The following is a 22,917-nucleotide window of genomic DNA, read 5'->3' on the forward strand; positions in this document are numbered from 1 at the left end:
GAAAAATTTAATTAATAAGTAAAAGGTATTAACAATATGAATAATATATTAATAATATGCATGAATATTAATAATTCAAATAAAGTATTAATAATATAAATAAACATTATTGATATAAATAATTAATATTATGAATAAAATATGAATAAAATATTTATAATATAAATAAAATATTAATAATATACACAAAATATTAATAATATAAATAAATATTATAGTTATTTATAAATATAATAAATATAAAAAATAATAATATACATAAAATAATTATAATAAAATAAAATAACTGTTATATAAATCAATATTGATTTATATAACATTTATTTTATTTTATTATAATTATTTTATGTATATTATTATTTTTTATATTTATTATATAATAGAAATAAAATCGTAATACTATAACAAAATATTAATTATAAATAAAGTATTAATAATAAAAGATATTAATGATGTAAATAAAATATTAAAACAATGAATAACATATTAAAAATAAAAATATTTCTAATAAAAATAAAATATTGATAATATAAATAACACATTATTAATATAAATAAAATATTGATAATATAATAAACGAATAATAATAAAAAAAAATATTAAAATATAAATAAAATATTAATATAAGGAATAAAATATAATTAATAAAGGATGAATAAGGAGAAGAAAATATAAATAATATAAATAAAATATTAATCATATAAATAAAATATTAATAATATAAATACGGTATTAATAATATAAATTAATATTAATAATATAAATCAAATATGCTTAATAAAAATAAAATATGGATAATATAGGTTGTTATTAATTATATAAATAAAATATTTATCATATAAATGAAATATTAATAATATAAATAAAATATTAATATAAATTACATGTTAATAATATATTAATAATATAAATAAGATATTTATAATATTAATAAAATATTAAAAATATAAATAAAATGTTAATGATATAAATTACATATTAATAATATAAATAAAATATTTATAATACAAATAAAATATTATTGTTATAAATAAAATATTAATAATATAAATAATATTTAATATTATGAATAAAGTATTTATAATATGAAATGATATTGATAATATATATAAAATATTAATAATACAAAATAAATAAATATTAATAATAAAAATAAAATATCAATAATATAAATAAATATTAATAATGCAAATAAATATCAATAATATAAATAAAATATTGAAACATTAATACAATATTAATAATATAAATAAAGTATTTACAATATGAATAAAATATTAATAATATAAATAAAATATTAATGATATAAATAAAGTATTAATAATATAAATAAATGATTAATAATATCTATAACGTATTAATAATATAAATAAAATATTAATTATATAAATAAAGTATGAATATAAATAAAATATTAAGTATAAAAAAATATTTATAATTTAAAAAAAATGTTATCATATAAAATATTTATCATATAAATAAAATCTTTATAATGAAAATAAAATATTAAAATATAACTAAAATATTAATAATATGAATAAAATATTAAAATATAAACAAAATATTAATAGTATAAATAAAGTATTAATAATATAAATAAAATATTTATAATATGAATAAAATATAAATAATATAAATAAAATATTGATAATAAATTATTAATAATATAAATAAGATATTGATAATAAAAATAAATTATTAATAATATAAATAAAATATTGATAATGAAAATAAAATATGAATAAAATAGTAATAATATAAATAAATTAATTATAATATAATTAAAATATTAATAATATAAATAAAGTATTAATAATATGAATAAATTATTAATAATATAAATAAAGTATTAATAATATGAATAAATTATTAATAATATAAATAAATATTAATAATAGAATAAATTATTAATAATATAAATAAAGTATTAATAATATGAATAAATTATTAATAATATAAATAAAGTATTAATAATATGAATAAATTATTAATAATATAAATAAAGTATTAATAATATGAATAAATTATTAATAATATAAATAAAGTATTAATAATATGAATAAATTATTAATAATATAAATAAAGTATTAATAATAGAATAAATTATTAATAATATAAATAAAGTATTAATAATATGAATAAATTATTAATAATATAAATAAAGTATTAATAATATGAATAAATTATTAATAATATAAATAAAGTATTAATAATATGAATAAATTATTAATAATATAAATAAAGTATTAATAATATGAATAAATTATTAATAATATAAATAAAGTATTAATAATATGAATACATTATTAATAATATAAATAAAGTATTAATAATATGAATAAATTATTAATAATATAAATAAAGTATGATATGTAATAAAACTGAAATAATCTTGAAATAAGTAGAGGGGGTTATTTATTAAAATTCGTTAATGAATATAGCAAAGTAACCAATAAGAATTGTAGTGCATACCTGAAACTTTCTCTTGTTAGAGGAAATTTTGTGTTGGATAGAACAATTAATTGATACAATTGATTGGAATTGTTTTATTTTATGCAAAAATAAAAAAACTGAGAGTGATAATTTTTGTGAGAAGGTTAGATAGAATCAAATATCGATTAGCGGTCTAACTTCAATGATCCGGCTGACCTTTTGTATATTAGATGAGAAAGATTGAATGAAAAAGAATGTATGCTTACATTTGCCGAAATCGAATTCTGTTTCAAGCCATTCACTCTTGTCATCAAAATCGCCTGTGAAGCTTTCAGCTGTCGCAGTTCCTTCTGTTCAATCATCCTCGTATCATTTGCATACTTCTTGAAATTTGAACCGTAAGGGCTTGAGGCGCTGCTTAGTAAATCCAATGTCTTACTCAAGTCAATTATCGCCGTTGGTGAATTGGTTTTGGAAATCTGAATAAAGAAGTGAAAACTACAATTCATGGAACATTTTTTTTATTAGTGATTTTACATGTCGAAAAAAATTAAAAAAGAATTTGTTACCATGTTTATTATAGAATTAGTATCTATGTTATATATATATATATATATATATACATATATATATATATATATATATATATATATATAATGGACTCTTCCGTCGATTTCAGCGTATGAGCTTCCGCCACAACAATCAAGTGGCTCGGAAATCCACACAGATGATTTGTTTATAATGGTGAAGGCTTTGTGTAGAACCAACCACACGCTCTGGTATTACTGCTTACCTTTGTCAGTGAAGATAACTGCCACAGGACAGAGCATACAGTAGACCGCAGAAATTTATATCAGAGTTATCTTCTCCTAAATGCATGTCTTAACAAAACTGAGGTTGCATCTTTCGCAGTGAATTAATGCACCCCCAGATACCAACTTGGAAATTTCTATGACTCGGCGTGTTACATACAGCGCCTAGCCTTTTCAAATGGTTACCTACATGGTACTAGCCAGGATCGACGTTACTTAATTTTGGTGATCTGGCGTGGACCGGTGTGTCAACATGATTGTGCCATATATATATATATATATATATATATATATATATATATATATATATATATATATATATATATATACATACAGGAGGAAACGATAAAATTGTTGCCCTAGAAAATACGACATGATTCCATTTCCGTTTGCTGAAAACAGGTTTTTTTTTTTTGTTGCAGACTATCTACTAGTTGGCCAGTTGTGTCCAAATCCAAAGAGCGATGGGAGTCTTCTATCATATCTGAAAGTGACACAATGTTCAACGAGCAAGATCGGAGATGCGCCGCTGTGCAATTCATGCTCTCTACCGATCCAAGTTATGTCAACAGGACCATTGTCAGCACTCTCGAAATGCATCGCTGGATTGCCATGAATAACAGGGACATGCCCAGGGTGATGAAAACAAAGTTTTGGGCCACAGTTATGGTCTATGCTGGTAAGACCCCATCAAGTCACCTCACATCTTCGAAGTCAGCGTAAAAATCAACACCAAAGTGTACCTGGATGTGCTGAAGAGTATGGTGATCCTCTGGTGTGATTAGGTGGCCGCTGGCAGACCCTAGGTATGGCAGCAGGACTCAGGCTTAGCTTTAGAAAGAGTGCTGAAACTTTGCATTTTTCTCTCACTGCCCCCCCTCTTTCCTTGACCTGAATCCGCTAGACTACTTCGTTTGGTCAGACATTGAGAACATCACCAACATGACCTCCCACAACACCAAAGCCAGCCTGATCACCACCATCCACCGAGTATTCACCGACCTCCCACCAGCGCTTATAGAAAAAGCCAGGTCTTAGTTCCAGATCCGTATCAAGGCGGCGATTGAGGCTGAAGGTGGCTACATTGAATACTATATAATCAAGTTACCTGAATTGATTTTTTCAATAAATTTTTAAAATAAAGCTGTAGTGTTGTTTTTTTTAGGGCAAAAACTTTATTGTTCCATCCTTTATATATATATATATATATATATATATATATATATATATATATATAATAAAATTTGGAATTTACCCATTGGATTGAAATTTTAAATTCGACCGTTTTGGATTTTACCATTTTTGGATTTTTACCCTTCACCAGACTGTCCATTCATGTGAAATCTTTTTATCATTTTTCTTTTGCCTCCTGTTCCCCTTACCTCACCCTTTTTTTTAACCAAGTAAGATCTGTGACTTACTTGTAGTTTCATTAAATACTTTTATATGCAAAATCCGATCCTGCATTTTGCTAATTCCTGCCCTCTGATGAGAAGGAGAGTATTTCTTCGAAACTCCACGGATTAAGGACTATACACTTATCTTGTGTTTCCTTTTTTAAAATTAAATATGTTTTTAACTCTTTTTCAAGATGTCTTTTAACATGTTTTATTAATCATTTGTTTATATATATATATATATATATATATATATATATATATGTATATATATATATATATATAAAGCTGAACGTCTGTGTGTGTGCCTGGTCACGAATAGGCTCCTATATGGTTGACTATTATAGAAAACTGATCACATATCATTATAAAAGATGTATCGAGACACAGGAATGGGTATGTTTGATCTGGCATAATGATGATTCATTAAAATTGTGGGGTCTGCGTGCACGCCTGGTCCACAAAGTATGGAAATAAAAAATTTAAAAACTAAAAAAAAACGTTTACAAGTGTTTTTGATATAGATGTACATAATAATATGTATGTTTTAACTTAAATAGGGATTGTATAATAAAATTGTGGGGTCTGGGTTCGCGCCTGGTCTCCATAGAATGGAAATAGGCACAAACTTTAATAAAGACTTTTCATATCTATTTGCGTAAGTATACTTTGATAATTATGTTTCAGTTTGAAGAAATATGGTATAATAAAATTATGGGGTGTTCGTTCGCACCTGACCTCCATAGAATGGAAATATGTCACAAAGTTTAACAAGGTTTTTTTAATATAGATCCAGAAAATATTGTGATAAGTGTTTCAGTGTGAACAGGTATGGTATAATAAATTATGGGGGTTATCTATTTTATTTTTACTTTCATCATGTTTTGCTTTGGTTTTGATACACCCAAATTCGAAGCTATCTCTTTACAACCCTTCCTTTTCATAACCTATCATACTTTCATAAATCAGAGTCCATTTTGTGTAGGCTGTTTTTGAACCCAGTCAATGACGGGTACTTTTGCTAGTATATATATATATATATATATATATATATATATATGCAATTATATAAATGCAACTTTGTCTGTGTGTGGGTTCGTTCCTTATAGACTCCGAAACGGCTGGAGAGATTTTCTTTAAAATTTACAGAATTTTAGTGTATACGTCTGGAAGTGATCTTAGTTAGGTTTTATCTCAGAATACCCCCCTGATAATTACCAATAATCGATAATCGAAATCATTGTTTTAATTTATCTATCATTGGTAAAGCCATTTTTCCATGTTGTCACTTAGCAATAATGATAGAACAACAGGCCATGAAAATTCTACTATAAGTAAGTTGATACCGTGTTTTTTTTTGTTTTTTTTTAATGACATGGTTTGTAGGTTCAAACTCCACACGTAAATTTCTTCATTTTTTAATTTTCATTAACCGCAAAGAATTTTATAAGGTTTGAAAATTTACATGTTTGGGGGGGGGGGGCATGACGTGGTCTGTGGGTTCAAACCCCGCACGTAAATTTCTTAATTTTTTTTTTTTCGTTAACTAGAAAGAAATTTATATAAAATAATTTTATAAAAGAAACAGTAGGTTCTCTAGAGTGCAATGTAGAATAACATATTTTCTGACTAAGGGAAACATGTAACGCGTTCTCTAGAGCGATTTCACGGATTTTGATAACAATAAAAATATAGGAGTGTGAAATATTTGTTGATCATCATTCAATCCCGAGCAACGTCGGGTTTCCCTGCTAGTATTCATCCACATACAGTACTGTTTCGCTGTTTCACAGCTCATCAGTGCGGCTAGACAAGCAACTACCACATGCCAGGATTGAAACCCAATCGTCCAAACGACAGTTGGAGTTTCTAACCGTTGTGCTATACGGCTGCTGTTATGCGGGCAGTAAATTAACAATGTTTTAATATTGTCCAAATACCTAAGCTGAATTTGTTTACACAAAGAGCATCGCTTTTTACGCTAATGGTAATTTGTATATCACTTCCAATATGCTCAACCTAAGATAGAGAGCATTATATATATATATATATATATATATATATATATATATATATATATATATATATACACCGATGAAGACTGAAGGATCGGTCGAAATTATGTACTTATAAAAAAAGTTTTTTAATTTTCTTTTCATAATATTATTTTGTATTCCTACACGTCACCAATTGAAAACGAATAAAGAAAAGTTATAAGCTTTTATACTTTTCGTATTCTTTTTTATACTTTTCCATTCATATATACATATATATATAAGTACTAAAAAAAATACCCCCAGTTTGCTCGGGACTTTAATGTAAGCTCAGGTACCCACTTTGCAGACACCCTAGCAGTAAGTGGATGTTATTGGAACCACATCAAATAAAATACGAAAATACGACATGTGTTGGAAGAATGCAGTTATACGAGGTGCCTTCAATAAGTTTCCAGACTTTTTTTTTTCGCATGGGCATTGTTATCAATAGTACACACATGAAACTCTAGTTCTCTTCAAAGTAATCTTCTTTGGCTGCAATGCACGTTGTACGGTTTCAACAACTTCTAAAAGGCCCTATGAAAATCTATTCATGTGAACGTGTCAATGACCCTCGTCACAGTTTCTCTCATCTCCTCAACATCTGGACTATAGGGAGGGTGAGGAACTGTCTTGGTGCCCATATTGGTCAAATAGTCTGTGACAAGGATGGAGTTGTGGACTGCACTCTTGGAACAAACTTTGCGCACATCTTCTGCGTCTTCAGTTCCTCAAGAATAATTGTGTGTACAGTTCCCACACTGACATCAAACTGTGCACTTTTTGTCTCTATAGACACACGACAGTCCTTAACCATGAAATTCTTGATTTGGCTAATCAATTCTAGTGTCCTGATATCATTACTCCTCCCACATCTTTCATCATCCCTCACAGACTCCCTGCTTTCCTTGAATTTCTTATGGCATTGAAAAACTGATGCTCGATTCATGCAAGATGGTCCAAAAGCAGTCTGAAGCATTCTATACGTTTCTGTAGCATTTTTTTTTTCCAAGTTTACAACAGAATTTTATTGCATAGTGTCCTCACGTCGAGATTACATTTCTGAAATTCATCAACTGTGACACTGAGGCTTTAGTAGGGTGTATTCCAATTCCTGCTGTAGCTGTTTATTTAAACCTGAAATCATAAAAATTGGTCAGTCATCTTATAAGCTGTATAGCAATAAAAACTGAATTTTCAAGAGTCTACAACAATTCTAAATGCCTGTACTAAAAACGTGTGCAAACTTATTGCAAACACCTTGTATGTTATATACCGAATTTGTATTGAATTGAATGATGATGAAGAAGGGATAGACTAAAACACCAGGCAAAAGAAAAGATTCGATGGTTGAGAAGACATTTCCAGATATTGCACATCTAGAAACCTTTTGAAGAATCCTGTCATGCCAAATTCTATCAATTGCTTTTGATATGTCAAGAGCTATTGATCTAAAGAGGAAATCCTCATCGAAATTACAGTCAGTACATCAGCTGTAGATCTCGCAGGATGGAACCATATTGCTTGTCACTGTGTAGGTTGTTTTACTGAAGTGGTTGACAATTTTGATATTTAACACAAGTTCAAGCAACTTGCTCATGACTAATTGGTCTGTTCTGAGATATGAGGGACGTGCAATAAGTAATGCCCCTAACCCACTTCCCATAGCAGTAGAGCAACGAAACTTGGCACAGTTATTAGTCTTTCTCTACATAGGAACCACCCAGAGTTATGCATTTCTCCCATCGTTTGATACAGCTCTGGAGACCGTTTTTGTAGAACACCCCAGGTTGGTCCTCCAAACACGATGTGACTTCAGAAATCAAGGCTGCATCATCTGGGAAACGCTTTCCTTTCAAAAACCCTCTGAGTTTCACCTCTTCCCAGCCATTAAAACAACTTCATGGCTGGGAAGAGGTAAAAGTCAGAGGGTGTGAGGTCAGGAGAGTAGGGAGGATGGGGGAGGATTTCATAACTACACGCCCGTACTTATGATCTGGCGACATATCCAGTATTGTTAAATACTGGACAGACTAATAAGGTTTTCCAAGATATTGGGAAGCATTTGTCCTTTATTTATAGGTGTTAGATTTCCCTTAATTCTTGTAGCAGTTGTTAATGGCCTGGGATAACGCCTTAGCAAATGATCAAAAGTGGTTCTGTAGCTGGGTTCGAATCTCTCGACCAGTAGAAAATGTCACTTTCTGCAATGATGATTGGAAAAGCATGAAACACGAGTATTGGTGCAGGGAAAATATTTTTGTCTGTTTACTTTATTATTTTATTTATTTAATAAATGAATTATTTGTTAAATTTATACGCACGCACACACGCACAGATATATACAGGTTGGACCCATATATATATATATATATATATATATATATATATATATATATATATATAATTGCAGGTAAATATTTTTCAGAACTAAAGCAACCAATGAAGTTTTAACTAAGCTAATGCAAGAATGCTCAATCCCAAAGAAGGGCAAGATATACTTTTTATTTGTTTTACATAAGCATTAATATGTCGCTACACATTCGTGAGCATGTTTCAATCAGCCAGTTACAAGTAACTAGAGAACTGTTCAGGCGATATTGTTTATACAAAAGTTCAATCAGGTTACTGACTGAACTGCAAAAAAAAAAAAAAGTATGTATATATATATATATATATATATATATATATATATATATATACATACTTACATGCAAAAAAAATAAAAAGGATGTATATATATATATATATATACATCCTTTTTATTTTTTTTGCAGTTACTTTCTTGTATATATATATATATATATATATATATATATATATATATATATATATATATATATATACAAGAAAGCTATTACAAAAATGTTTAAGTTTAATAACTATTTGGTTCAATTAAATGGTCCACTTCAATTTAATGGCGTATCAATAATAATTAAATTTAATATTAATATATAATATTAAATTTAATTATTTAATTATATATATATATATATATATATATATATATATATATATATATATATATATATATATTCAATTCTTAACTGACCGTTTCCTTGTTATTTAGACAACTAAATTTCAGGGTTATATAACTTGGATTTTCTATGAGCGTGACCCTGGCTAACGAGAGATAAGGCCAGCGAACTGAAGAATCACGTGATGTATGACGTAGCGGCATCTAGGCAAAATAGATTTTTTACCATCGTAATATTTTAACCGGGGACTATTTTATCTCGAACATTGAGTATGTTTGATATTTTGGAGTTATTTTTATTTTTCGATTGCGAGAATGGTAAAGTAATTTATTTTTTAAAATGTATTTAATTAAAACTGGAAATAATTTCATGACCTTAATTGATAACATTTTCAAAATAGAAAATTGAAATTTTCATGTTTTTTTTTTTTTTTTTAGTTTTTAAACTTGAAAAACAAATCATTTTACATACGAGTTTCTTTCAGTTTTCTTTTAATAATACATAAAAATTCTCAGTCAGTATTTAGAAATATTTTGAGGATATTTTTTTTTACTTTTTCGATTTTGTTATTTTTTTTTAACTTATACATAACTTTAACCTAATAGGTAAAACGGTCAAACATTAGCTAAAGTTATTTAAGTTAACCATAATGGCCTTCCATTTGGGCCATACTGGATAACTTTAGTTAATGTTTACATATTTAACATGTGTATTTCCCAATACAAAATGTGTATTTCTCAATAGATTTTAACTCGAAAATAAATTCACGCCCTGATTTAGAGACTCTGCCTGTAAAACAACGTTTTAGCTTCAATCTGGCTTAGTTTAACTTTTTCACTGTTTTTTAATGCATTAAAATCCGATAAAACTTTGTGTGTGTGGGTGGGTGTGTGTGTGTGTGTGTGTGTGTGTGTGTGTGTGTGTGTGTGTGTGTGTGTGTGTGTGTGTGTGTGTGGTATAACTAAATAAGTAAATAAATAATTTACGTGATTAAAATAGGAATTGACTGTTAAAGAAATACTTCATTCTGTCGGAGAGAGTTAAAAATTCCATTTTATTTCTTTTTAGTTATTTTTTTTTAATTGTAAAACAAATAATTTTGGACTAAGTAAAGAATAGATACCCCGTATCAGACGACGACGCCTGGCGGTGCCAGGCGCACATTTCAACTAACACCGGTGATTCGACCTTGACATTGGCACAAGCACATAGCGTCGGTTGTTTTTAAACACGTCAAATAGCAAACATGCTCGAATAATCGCCAGTAATTTTTTTTTTTTAAATATATTTAGAAATATTTTTGAAGATTTAAAAGAAAAAGTATATATTTACAAAACATTTTTTTTTTTAAGTAAATAACAAAACGAACGTATTTAAATAAAAGATATTTTAATAAATGGGTGTCTCTTTCTGTTTCGGATTTTTGCGACTAAGATTGATTTTTATGTACCGTGTTTTGTGGGGGTGGGGTGGGGGAGTTCTGTGTGCGTTTTTAAGACAATTCAATATTTATTTAATTATTCTTTAAAATATTAACTTCAGCGACAATTAATATATTTTTCAAATAATATTTTGAAATATTCAATTTTTACGAATATTCGCGAGCAAGATTTTTTTTTTAAATAAAAGATATTTAAATAAATGGGTGTCTTTCTAAGTGCGTTTTTTTTTTTAAATAAAAATAAAAATTATAAAAAGATTTCTATCTTGTGATACTACATTTCATCTTTATAAAAATAAAAGTTATAAAAAGATATGTGAATAAAATGATATATTTTTTATCTCGATTGTTTATACTTGTGATTTTATTATGCATAAAAATTGCCTCGGCCTAAAAGGATTTCTGCTTCACTGACCACCGACATGCATCGCACTGTAAATAAATATTGAATTGCATTAAAAACGTACAAATAAATGGCCAAAACCGTATAGAATGAACCTTTTTTTATAAGTTTTATTCAAACAGTCTTTATTTGAACTTAATGGACTGTTGTTTTTTTGTTATTTTTTATTTATTTATTAGCTGTTTTATTCTTTTTATCAAACAAAAATAGAACTTTTATAATGAAATGTATATTATAGACTGTTTTTCAAACATCGAAATTTTAAAATTAAAGTTTTATTTAAAACAAAAAAAAAGACGAGGTGTTTTTTTTTTTCGAGATATTTTTTTCACCATTTATTACTTTGAAATTTTATTCAACAATGAAATGATAAAAAAAAAACTTTTCGTTAAATATATTTTTTTTTTAATTATTATAAAATATCTATAAAGTCTATTTTTATGTCTGTAAAAGTTTGTTGAAAGTTCAAATAAAGTTTATAATTTAATTGAAAAAAAACAAAACAAAACACCTCGTCTTTTTTTTTTTTTTAAAATAAAACTAACTTGAATTTTAAAATTTCGAAACAGTCCATAATATATATGTCATTATAAAAGTTCTATGTTTGTTTGATAAAAAGAATAAAATAGTTATTAAAAAGTTCTGTAAATATATTAAACACGCACTCAGAAAGACACCCATTTATTGAAATATCTTTTATTTTAAAAAAAAATCTTGCTCGCGAATATTCGTAAAAATGTAATATTTAAAAATATTATTTTGAAAATATATTAATTGTCGCTGAAGTTAATGTTTTAAAGAATAAATATTGAATTGTCTTAAAAACGCACACAGAACTCCCCCCACCCCTACCCCCACCCCCACAAAACACGGTACATAAAAATCAATCTTGGTCGCAAAAATCCGAAACAGAAAGAGACACCCGTTTAGTTAAATATCTTTTATTTAAATACGTTCGTTTTGTTACTTATTTTTAAAAAATGTTTTGTAAATATATACTTTTTCTTTTAAATCTTCAAAGGTTTTGTAAATATATTTAAAAAAAAAATTGCTGGTGAATATTCGAGCATGTTTGCTATTTGACGTGTTTAAAAACAACCGACGCCATGGGCTTGTGCCAATGTCAAGGTCGAATCACCGGTGTTAGTTGAAATGTGCGCCTGGCACCGCCAGGCGTCGTCGTCTGCTATGGGGTATCTATTCTTTACTTGGTCCATAATTTTTACATGTAAATTTTTTCAGTCTGCCGCGATGTTGCTTGACTATAGAAATAAGTATATCATCTCTCACACTGGAAATTCTATTTTTAATTGCTCGCTAGGTTAGCATGTTGGGTGATATCGTCCTGTAAAATAAAATCCTACTTGTGAGACATCGGCTTGGATTCTTGTTGGTTGAATGACCACACCCTTTGTTTGAGACGAAGTAGGTACATTCCATAGTCGAGTTTCGCTGCTGTTTGCTTGATCGGTGTTAGTTAATAGATCTTCTTGTGTTTGCTCAAGTGGCTGAGTACTCGCCTTGCAGGCAAGAGATTCGGGTTTCAAACCCCGAGGTCGGATGTGTCTAACTGATGAGCCGAAATCAGAGCGAAACTCGAGTCTTAGACTTCCGGTTTGTTGGCTTTCATGGTTCTTGTTCACTGCGACGTTGCTTGACTGCGGAAATATATATTATATTATATTATATTATATTATATATTATATTATATTATATTATATTATATTAAATTATATTATATTATATTATATATAGAATAAGTTAAAAAGGTAAAAAGTAAAGTTACCAGGAACTTTATTACGTTATCCAAACGGGAAATAGGTTTACTCCAAAATAAAATTAAATTAAACGAAAGTTAATATCCAGTAGACTCGCATGTAAAATATTCCAGAAAGTAGCTTTCAAAGTCTGTAAATGATCCAAGGAGTCTCCGAAGAAGTAATCTGATTCAAGTTTCTTGAATAAAGGAATTCTCACGAAGAGATCATATACCAGCACTTCTTGTGCATAAAATGTATATATACATATAAAATTATAATATATTTACATACATATAAAAATGATTTTATAGTGATGCAGTATTAGTCCAAAAGGATTGCGCACAAAGCTTTATGCTTTTTGATTAATACTGTGTGGCTTATTGTTTCGACTTTTTTGTTCACAGAGTCTACACTTACTGTTTTCCTGTGTTTCATCGATTTTAGCATTAATATGCAACTGTGAGTTAAGATTGTTTCTCTGTTCACGTGTCCTTTTCTTAACCATGTTCAGGTGTTTTCATGATTCTTTTCTTTTGTCATTCTGATGAATCGTTCATGTAGTGCTTGCTCTTTCCACGTTTCTTATCTTTTGTTTCTGGTTTCCTGTATTTTTCTTCTTGATGGTGTTTGACGGAGTACCTTATTAGTGGTATTGTCCAGGTTTTTATTCCTTTAAGTAGTGTGAAGCGCCCTGCCTTACCCGGTCATAAAATACACTTAAGTATATGTTGATTCATGCAAACTTCGTATTTATTATTACAGAGCCAATTCTCTATTGAATATTATATTGTGCCTAATATATAGTACTCATTCCAAAAGATATTTTTTAAATGACTTCTTTGGGCGATCGACAGATAGATAAAAAAAATTTTACTTAAACAAGCTATGAATGAATTTGTGCATGCGCAAATATAATAAAAATATGTTGGCAGATTGAAATTAACATTTTGCATTTCAACTTGCCGGCATATCTGTCGATAGCTCAAATGGTAAGGAACGCAAGTATTATGCTAAATGTTTTAATTTCAATTCTAGTTGATGGCAGCCAAGTCACACACACATATATATATATATATATATATATATATATATATATATATATATATATATATATATATATATATATATAATGTTCAGTAATCGACTAAACCTGTTATTTCTGTGCATGCTTATTTGTTGCTGCTGAGTTTCCCTTTGCCTCCTCGATTTGAAGTTAATTTGTTAAATTGACATGAACACTAGGATGCTTCAATTAAAAGTCAAATATGAACAGGTAAAATTATAGAGGAAAAAGGCGAATCAAATGAAGTATAGGTTGTTTAAACAGCTCCATTCAATTTAGCTTAAACTTGCGTTTTTTTGAAAAAAAAAATGACAAGTGCGGACTTTCTTTTTGGCGTCACTTTATGTATATGTATATCAAAGTTAAAGCTGAATGTTCTGTATCGAAAATTTAGGAAGTTCCATAAACAAGAAAGGCAGGAAAAATTACGAATTGCAGTGCAGGAGAGGTAAAGCCTCGGTAGCATTTAATTAGTTTTGCAAGAATCTGAAAAAACTAAAAATTCACCGTTCGATCTTAGTTAAAATTTTATAACAGTGACGTTTTTTCTACATTGTGATACGGAAGTGAAATTTGGCATTTCAAAATTTGGCATTTCAAAATTTGGCATTTCAAAATTTGACATTTCAAAATTTGACATTTCAAAATTTGGCATTTCAAAATTTGACATTTCAAAATTTGACATTTCAAAATTTGGCATTTCAAAATTTGGCATTTCAAAATTTGACATTTCAAAATTTGGCATTTCAAAATTTGGCATTTCAAAATTTGGCATTTAAAAATTTGACATTTCAAAATTTGACATTTCAAAATTTGACATTTCAAAATTTGGCATTTCAAAATTTGGCATTTCAAAATTTGACATTTAAAAATTTGGCATTTAAAAATTTGGCATTTAAAAATTTGGCATTTAAAAATTTGACATTTCAAAATTTGACATTTAAAAATTTGGCATTTAAAAATTTGGCATTTCAAAATCAGCCAAAAGAAGAAATCAGACGCGTTTTATTCCAAGTGTCTTAGAAATATTCTAAGGATTAAATGGAACGATCAAATTATATACCATAATTCAGGGGTTGCATTAATCAGCAGCTAGTAGCGTTAATAATCTGCAAACGATGTCTAGGCTGACATGAACATACCCTAAAATTAGCACCAGAGAGAATCTGACGATAAGGACACAACAGAATGTGTACACAACTAGAATCACTAGAGCGATACCTTGAAAACGAAGAAATAGAAAATTCATGGAATAGTGGCTAAGCGTGTCAACAAACGAGTAAATATAGGGGCACAAATATATCATTAAAGATAAACAAAGAAATTTCATTCGACCATAATCATTTGCTTTCTTTGTTTATCCATAAACAAAAAAGGCAGTATGGACAATGAGTTGCAATGCAGAATAGTTAAGGCTTCAGCTGCATTTATGCAAGATCTGGAGGAATAAAAAAAAAAATTACTCTCAGATCTAAATTAAGATTTTATAACAGCAACGTTGTGTCCATAGTGCTGTATGGAAATGAAACTTGGCATCTTAAAATCAGCCAAACGAAGAAATTAGATGCGTTTGATTCCAACTGTATTAGAAAGATTCTAGGGACAAAATGGAGCGATCCAAGAAATCAGAGACCATGCAAACCAACAAGTGATGTGGTCAATAACCTGCAAACAACATCTAGCTTTTCTTAATTGGCCCGAGAGAAAATAGCTAACGAATTGTTTCAATAGATCTCTGATAGAAAAAGAAGAAGGGGAACACCATGTCTCCAAGACGGGTGATGACACAACGCTCTATTAAAGATATGAGAGGGGAAACGAATACACAAACGTCTAAGGAAATGGCTGAAAGATTAGAGGAAGACCTTCAATCTGTAGTGGAATGGGAACACAAATAGATGGTAACATTCAATGCTGCCAAGATTAAGCTTCTTTCTTTTAATAATTACAAGAAACCTTCTGAACCACTGATAGCCATGGCTAAGGACACATTACCTGATTGCTCTTCGTTCAAAATCCTCAGCTTAACTTTCACAGAGAACATGAATTAGAACAAATACATTGAGGATATTGGCAAGGCTGCTGCAAAGAAGATAGGCTCTCTCTACCGTGCTAGAGAGTTACTTACGTCTGAGAGTATCCTGTACCTCTACAAGGCCACCATCCACCCATGTATGGAGTATTGTTGCCACATTTTGGCTGGTGCACATGCTGCTAGTTTTTCTCTCCAAAGCAGGGTTCAAAAATGAATCGACAACCTGATAGGTTCTGCTTTGTCAACCAAAATCTACCCCTTGTCCCATCAACCAAAAGGTTGCATCACTGTGATGATTCTACAAGTATTTTAATAGAAGGTGGTCCGACAAACCCCAGGCTCTTGTATCTTTCCACGTAGATACACCTTGACAAACCTAACAGGCAGCAAAGTTTCATTTCATTTGGACAAAACAGTAAGAAACGGGGCCTAATTAGAGCTGGCCCAGTTTTTTGTGGGTCATCCTGTATTATAGTTGAGATTATACTTTAAACAGGCAAGTAATTTGTTTTTATTTAACTTTTACGAACTTTGATATTTACCTTTTATATAAAACAGTGTTGTGTGCATATGTGTTGCGGCATCACAGTTAAACGACTCATCTAAGATTCGAACTAACCGCATCATTAAAATCAGCGTTTTCCATACGATTTAATGGAAAGTGCTCCAACAAACTCCAAGCTCTTGTACCCTTCCACGTAGATATACCTTGACAAACCTAACAGGCAGCAAAATCCCACCCCTATATGCTAGAGATCCCTAGATGCCGGAAAGCCTTTTACTTTTAGGTTTTTCTTTTTCTTTTTTTCTTCTTTCGAACTGCCAGACTTTGGAATTCCCTCCCAGATTCTTGCTTTCCTGAGTGTTCTGTCATGCAAAATTTCAAGTGTAATGTGAACAGACATCTTGCTGGTCAACCCGCTACATAGTATCCCTGCCCGATTCAAGCATGGTACTCACTTCGGAATTATATGCATCAAAGTCGATCTTAAGAGCTGAGATGGCATCATTTAGCTGCTTCTCGATTTCTGGCGTGAGAATTTGGATGTCGCTCAAGTTGACTTTGATGGATGTCAGATCATTTTTAACTCCGTGGTCCTAAAATAAAACGCAGAGAAAATATTTTGTGAATAAAATAAACCAAATAAAAGAAATGCAAAGAAAAAGAAAAGAGTGACAGGATAATACAAGAATAAGCATGGAAAGAATGGAAGAAAACTAAGTAAAACCTTTGATTAATTTTTTTCTAGAAATCACTTCAGACAAGGCATGTAGCCACTCGATGTAAGGAACTAACAAAAAAATAAGCCACAATAAGTGTTAGATGAAAAGATTATGTTGCAGCATTTATAGCATTATTGAGAGGATAGATATTTACATGCTTCCAACAACAGCATGATGTGACACAAGGTCAGGAGGCGTTAAATTATTTTGTTCACTCGCAAATCATTTGTTTAGTTAACTTTTATCTCTAGTTATTTTTATTCATTTATTTGTTTGTTTGTTTGTTTTTTTGGTTTTTGAGGCGAGGGGTTTTGCTTCAAAGGTTCAATAACTGAAGTCAAGGTGAGGCTTCCTCAGCCATGTCAAACTCCTTACAATAGCTTACGAAAAGACCAGACAACAGCTGTAAACCAGACGGCTAGACAATTACCCCCCCCACACACACACACCTCCTGCTAACATAAGTATCTCCTCCTCTTCTGATGCTCTCCCTCCAGGTTCAGAAGAACCTTGTCGTCAGTGGAAAAGAACAGCAATGATTTGATGAAAAGTTTCTATGACTTGATCGAGCGCAAATCTGACCCTGTGGTCTGTGAATATGGAAAAGATAACTATATGATGCTGTGGGGAAAATGGCTTACCGTACAAACGTTCTCGTGTCTGTCTGTCCTGTGAGTCACGCGCGTCGAGAAAGAAAGAGTCCATCATGGCGGCCGTGACGTTTTGTAGTGAACGAAGTCTTGCGAGATCATGTGCGCGTGCCTTATAAAAACAGGTCACTTGTTGGTGGGAGAGGATCGAGAAATCATTTGACGTTTGAGAAGCAGCAAAAGCAGTTGGGAGAATTTGTGTGAGCAGTGATTTTTGCCTGTTGATCGACCACCGGTGCAACGCTGTCTTTTATGCCCTTAATCATATCTTGCAGAATGCAACAATAATGAAAAAGACTGCATAACAAAGTGGGAAACTGTTGCATGACCACACGTCTCAAAGACATGCAAAAAAAAGAAGTTAACCTTCTTTTATAACGTGAATGTTTTTTCCATTCATTTCACTTCGCACACATCCTTGACAATTCTTGTGACAAATACTGCCAAATAGAATTCTTTCTGTCACTTCATACCAGTTGAAGATACGTCCTTGACAATCAGTCTGACAGTATAGGCCTTGCCACACCAGCTGTCCTGCTCTGTCGAGATATTGCTCTGACCAATTATAAGAGGGCCAACACTCCCAGGCTTTACCACCTCTCTTTAAGAAAGGATACGCCTATCACTGATGGAGGAGGAGGGACGCCCGGCTTTGCCCGGCTTTGCCCGGCTTTGCCTGGTTGTAAAATACACTTATAGGATATTTTAATTTATCCAGATTTCGTATATATTATTAAATTCAAAGTAAAAAAAAAGTATTTGAGTGCCATCAGCTAGAATCGAAACCAAAACTGTAGCATTCAAAGCTGGTGACGTTACCACTGTACCAACGTGACACTCATATGTACTGATGAAAAATTTTCAATTTTGACCCCTTTTTGACCCTTTAAAAACTATTATCACCAGCTAAATACCTATAAAAGAATGGTCCATAAAAAATCCAATCATTTGAGGCCCCTAGCACCACTCTGCGACTTTTAGTTTCGGAGGAGATAGAGTTTGAAAATATAAAGACAGACAGACAGATATAGTGAGTTTTATAGATTAGATTAGTCACTTAGGCTACTCAGCTATTTTGTATAGGGCCAGAGTATGGAGTGTTTGTCTTTTTATCCCTACTTTTCAACGTTGTACCATATCTTTTGACATGGGAAGGAGATTGATACGATTCCATGCAACCGAACTTATATTGAATAAACTCAAAGCAGACTACGTTTTTAAGTGGATATACACGTCCATATTTCTTTCATTTATAAGGACATTCGATACATAAGATGAGTACAAATAGCGCTCTTCAAGGATCTAAAAAAAATTGGGAAAACTAACTGGTTAGGTTAGAAAATCCAGAGTGCATGAAATAATCTAATAACCTGTATTCTTACACTCAAACATCTGAGTGATTAATAGGTCAAATCACTCAGCAGTTAACTTGTCTGTTTACACTGAAAGAAAATAGTACATGAAAATATCTTGCTACACACAATTAAACTAATCAAATAAAAGCCGATTTACTCATATTTTTTGTGAAAATTGCTCCAGACAAGACATAAAGCCACCTAATATAAGAAGCTAAAAAAAAGAAAAATATTACTTCAAAGCTAAAAACTAGCCAACGATAGGTGTTAGATAGATGGATTCTAACTCAGAAAACAACAGTTTTTCTCCCTTTGTCAGAAACATCGTTTACGGAATGTGAGGACTAAATGACAAAATAAGGGAAGCAAAGGTTACGAGGTTGCAAGTACCATTTTCTACTCTCCTGCACAGTCAGGTTAACCTAAGGGCAAAACATTTTTAATCAATACTGGCACTTGAAAAGCATATGTATGACACAAATGTACACAAACAAATGAGTTACCTGTGGGTAGTTGAAGATACTGTTGAGATCCACAAAGTATTTCAAATATGCTGCTTTGTATATACCTTGACCATTTTTACAGCCGCTGAAAGGGCAGAAGAATTTATGATCATTTACAATATCTATGAATGATTACTGCGACTTCGAAATGCTCACGTCAAAGTAACTTCCTATCTTTACCACGTTTAATGACCCTTGTGTTACATCTTTGCAGAATCGTAAATAACGAAATGTATATGGATCCGAAGACATTACAGAAAAATGTCGTCATTCCAATGCTCAAACTATAAGTAGCTACAATAACGATTATAAGAAAAAACGTTACAATGTGTGTTTATATAAATAGAACTTCCAACAGATTGATGGTTGTTTCATGCTAAGAAACAAAACAAATTCACTTGAATTACGAACATGTTTAACAGCATGAATAACAAATAAAATAACTAATGCAAGAATTATAGCTCGAACAATGAATAGCTTGTTTCATGGCTGGAGATGAGGGGTAATGTAAGCAGACTCACTTGATGCTTGCTGCTGCTGCGCGTTTATGAAACTAAAATCAAACACCATAAAAAAAAACCGTATGTAATACATAACATTCTTCTTTTTTTTCTTTCTTTCAATAAATCATTTGAACAAAACATAGATATACATATATAAACTTATAAGACAAAAAATAAAACGTAGTGTAAAACTATTTATTTTAACAGGCATTTCTTTTTCATTGGTTATTTTTTTAGTGGTTATTCAATTTTTAGTGATTATTCTATTTGTAGTAGTTATTTCATTTTCAGTGGTAATTGCCTTTTAAGTGGTTATTTCATTTTCAGTGGTTATTTAACTTTCAGTGGTTATTTTTAGCTGTAATTTCTTTTTAGTGGCTATTCCATTTTTAGTGGTTATTTAATTTTTAGTGGTTATTTTTTATTTCTTATTCCATTTTAGGGGTTATTTAATTTTCAGTGGTTATTTCATTTTTAGTGGTTATTTCATTTTCAGTGGTCATTTCATTTTCAGTGGTTATTTCATTTGCAGTGCTCATTTCATTTTAAGTGGTCATTCCATTTTTAGTGGTTATTTCATTTTCATTGGTTATTTCATTCTTTGTAGTTATTTCATTTTTAGTGTTATTTATTTTAGGTGGTTATTTCATTTTTACTGCTTTTTTCATTTTCCGTGGTTATTCCATTTTCAGTAGTTATTCTTTTTTAGTTTAATTTCATATTTAGTGGTTATATCATTTTTTGTAGTTATTTTATTTTGGTAGTTATTTCATTCATAGTGGTTATTACATTTTTAGTTGTTACTAAAATTTTGGTTGTTATTTCATTTTAGTTGTTATCTTATTTCTAGTGGTTATTTCGTTTTTAGTGGTTATTCCATTTTAAGTTGTTATTTTATTTTTAAACGCTATTTCTATTTTAGTGGTTATTTCCTTTTAGTGGTTATTCCGTTTTTAGTAGTTATTTCATTTTCAGTAGTTATTTTTATTTTACTGGTTAATCTATTTTAGTGATTATTTCAGTTTTAATGGTTATGCCCTTTTATAGTGGTTATTTAATTTTCAGTGATCATTTCATTCTAAGTGTTTTGTCCATTTTTAGTGGTTCTTTCATTTTAGTGTTTTTTTTTTATTTTTAGTGGCTATTTTATGTTCAGTGATGATTTCATTTTTAGTGATTATTCCATTTTTAGCAGTTATTTCATTTCCAGTGGTTATTTTATTTTACTGGTTAATCTACTTTAGTGATTATTTCATTTTTAATGGTTATGTCATTTTGAGTAGTTATTTCATTTTCAGTGTGTATTTAATTTTCAGTAGTTATTTCATTTGAAGTGGCTCTTCCATTTTAATGGTTTTTCCATTTTAGTGATCATTCCGTTTTTAGTAGTTATTTCATTTTTAGTGTTGATTCTATTTTATTACTTATTTCATTTCCAGTAGTTATTTTATTTTACTGGTTAATCTATTTTAGTGATTATTTCATTTTTAGTGATTACGCCATTTATAGTGGTTATTTCATTTCTAGTATGTATTTAATTTCCAGTGCTAATTTTATTTTAACTGATTCTTCCATTCTTAGTGGTTATTCCATTTTCAGTGGTGATTTCATTTTTAGTGATTATTTCATTTTTAGTAGTTATTGCATTTTCTGTGGCTATTTCATTTATAGTGGTTATTTATTTCTTTTTAGTAGTTATTTCATTTTCAGTAGTTATTTAATTTTCAGTAGTTATTTCATTTTTAGTGGTTATTTCATTTTTAGTGGTTATTTCATTTTTAGTGGGTTTTTTTTTCATTTTTAATGGTTGTTTTATTTTTAATGGTTATTTGTTTTTAGTTTAGTTTCCTCCACTCTTTACCTGTTCCTAAACCTAAATGGAGATTCCATAAACGAAGCTTCTTTCTTAGAACTACACGTCTGTGGCACTGTCTTCCGTTTGCCTGCTTTCCAGCTGACTACAACTTGGTCGTCTTCAAGTCCAATTTTTAATGGTTATTTTATTTTTTGTGATCATTCCATTTACAATGGTTATTTCATTTTTAGTGGTTATTTTATTTTCATTTTAATGGTTTTTTTTCATTTTTACTGGTTATTGAATTTTCAGTGGTTATTTCTTTTTTAATGTTTATTGGACAGCTATTCTTGTGTACTGTGGTGCATGAGGCATTTAAGGTATACCACTATTTTCGATCTGAAGTCACATCCACATTATTCCTGCAGTTACTTCCTGTTGCAATTCCATCTGATCTCTATAATTTTTCTAATAAACTGGGAATCAAAGGTGTCTAATTTACTTTCACGAAAAACACTCGTCTAGCTGA

The 22,917-nt window shown here is 29.8% G+C and overlaps 1 protein-coding gene across 1 annotated transcript in view; it reads right to left on the bottom strand.

Moving 5' to 3' along the window:
• Window positions 1-22,917, bottom strand: part of LOC145242094 (prominin-1-like) — a 119,702-nt gene that overhangs the window by 11,011 nt on the left and 85,774 nt on the right. Inside the window, exons 15-17 of the mRNA XM_080105011.1 lie at window positions 20,091-20,175; window positions 17,319-17,456; window positions 2,700-2,912 (exon numbers count right to left, since the gene is read on the bottom strand). Coding sequence (XP_079961137.1) covers window positions 2,700-2,912; window positions 17,319-17,456; window positions 20,091-20,175 — 436 coding nt within the window. The remainder of the gene's footprint in view (window positions 1-2,699; window positions 2,913-17,318; window positions 17,457-20,090; window positions 20,176-22,917) is intronic.

This window comes from Euprymna scolopes, chromosome 21 (assembly GCF_053919585.1).
Source record: "Euprymna scolopes isolate OS-2025 chromosome 21, ASM5391958v1, whole genome shotgun sequence".
In the NCBI taxonomy this organism is placed as follows: domain Eukaryota; kingdom Metazoa; phylum Mollusca; class Cephalopoda; order Sepiida; family Sepiolidae; genus Euprymna; species Euprymna scolopes.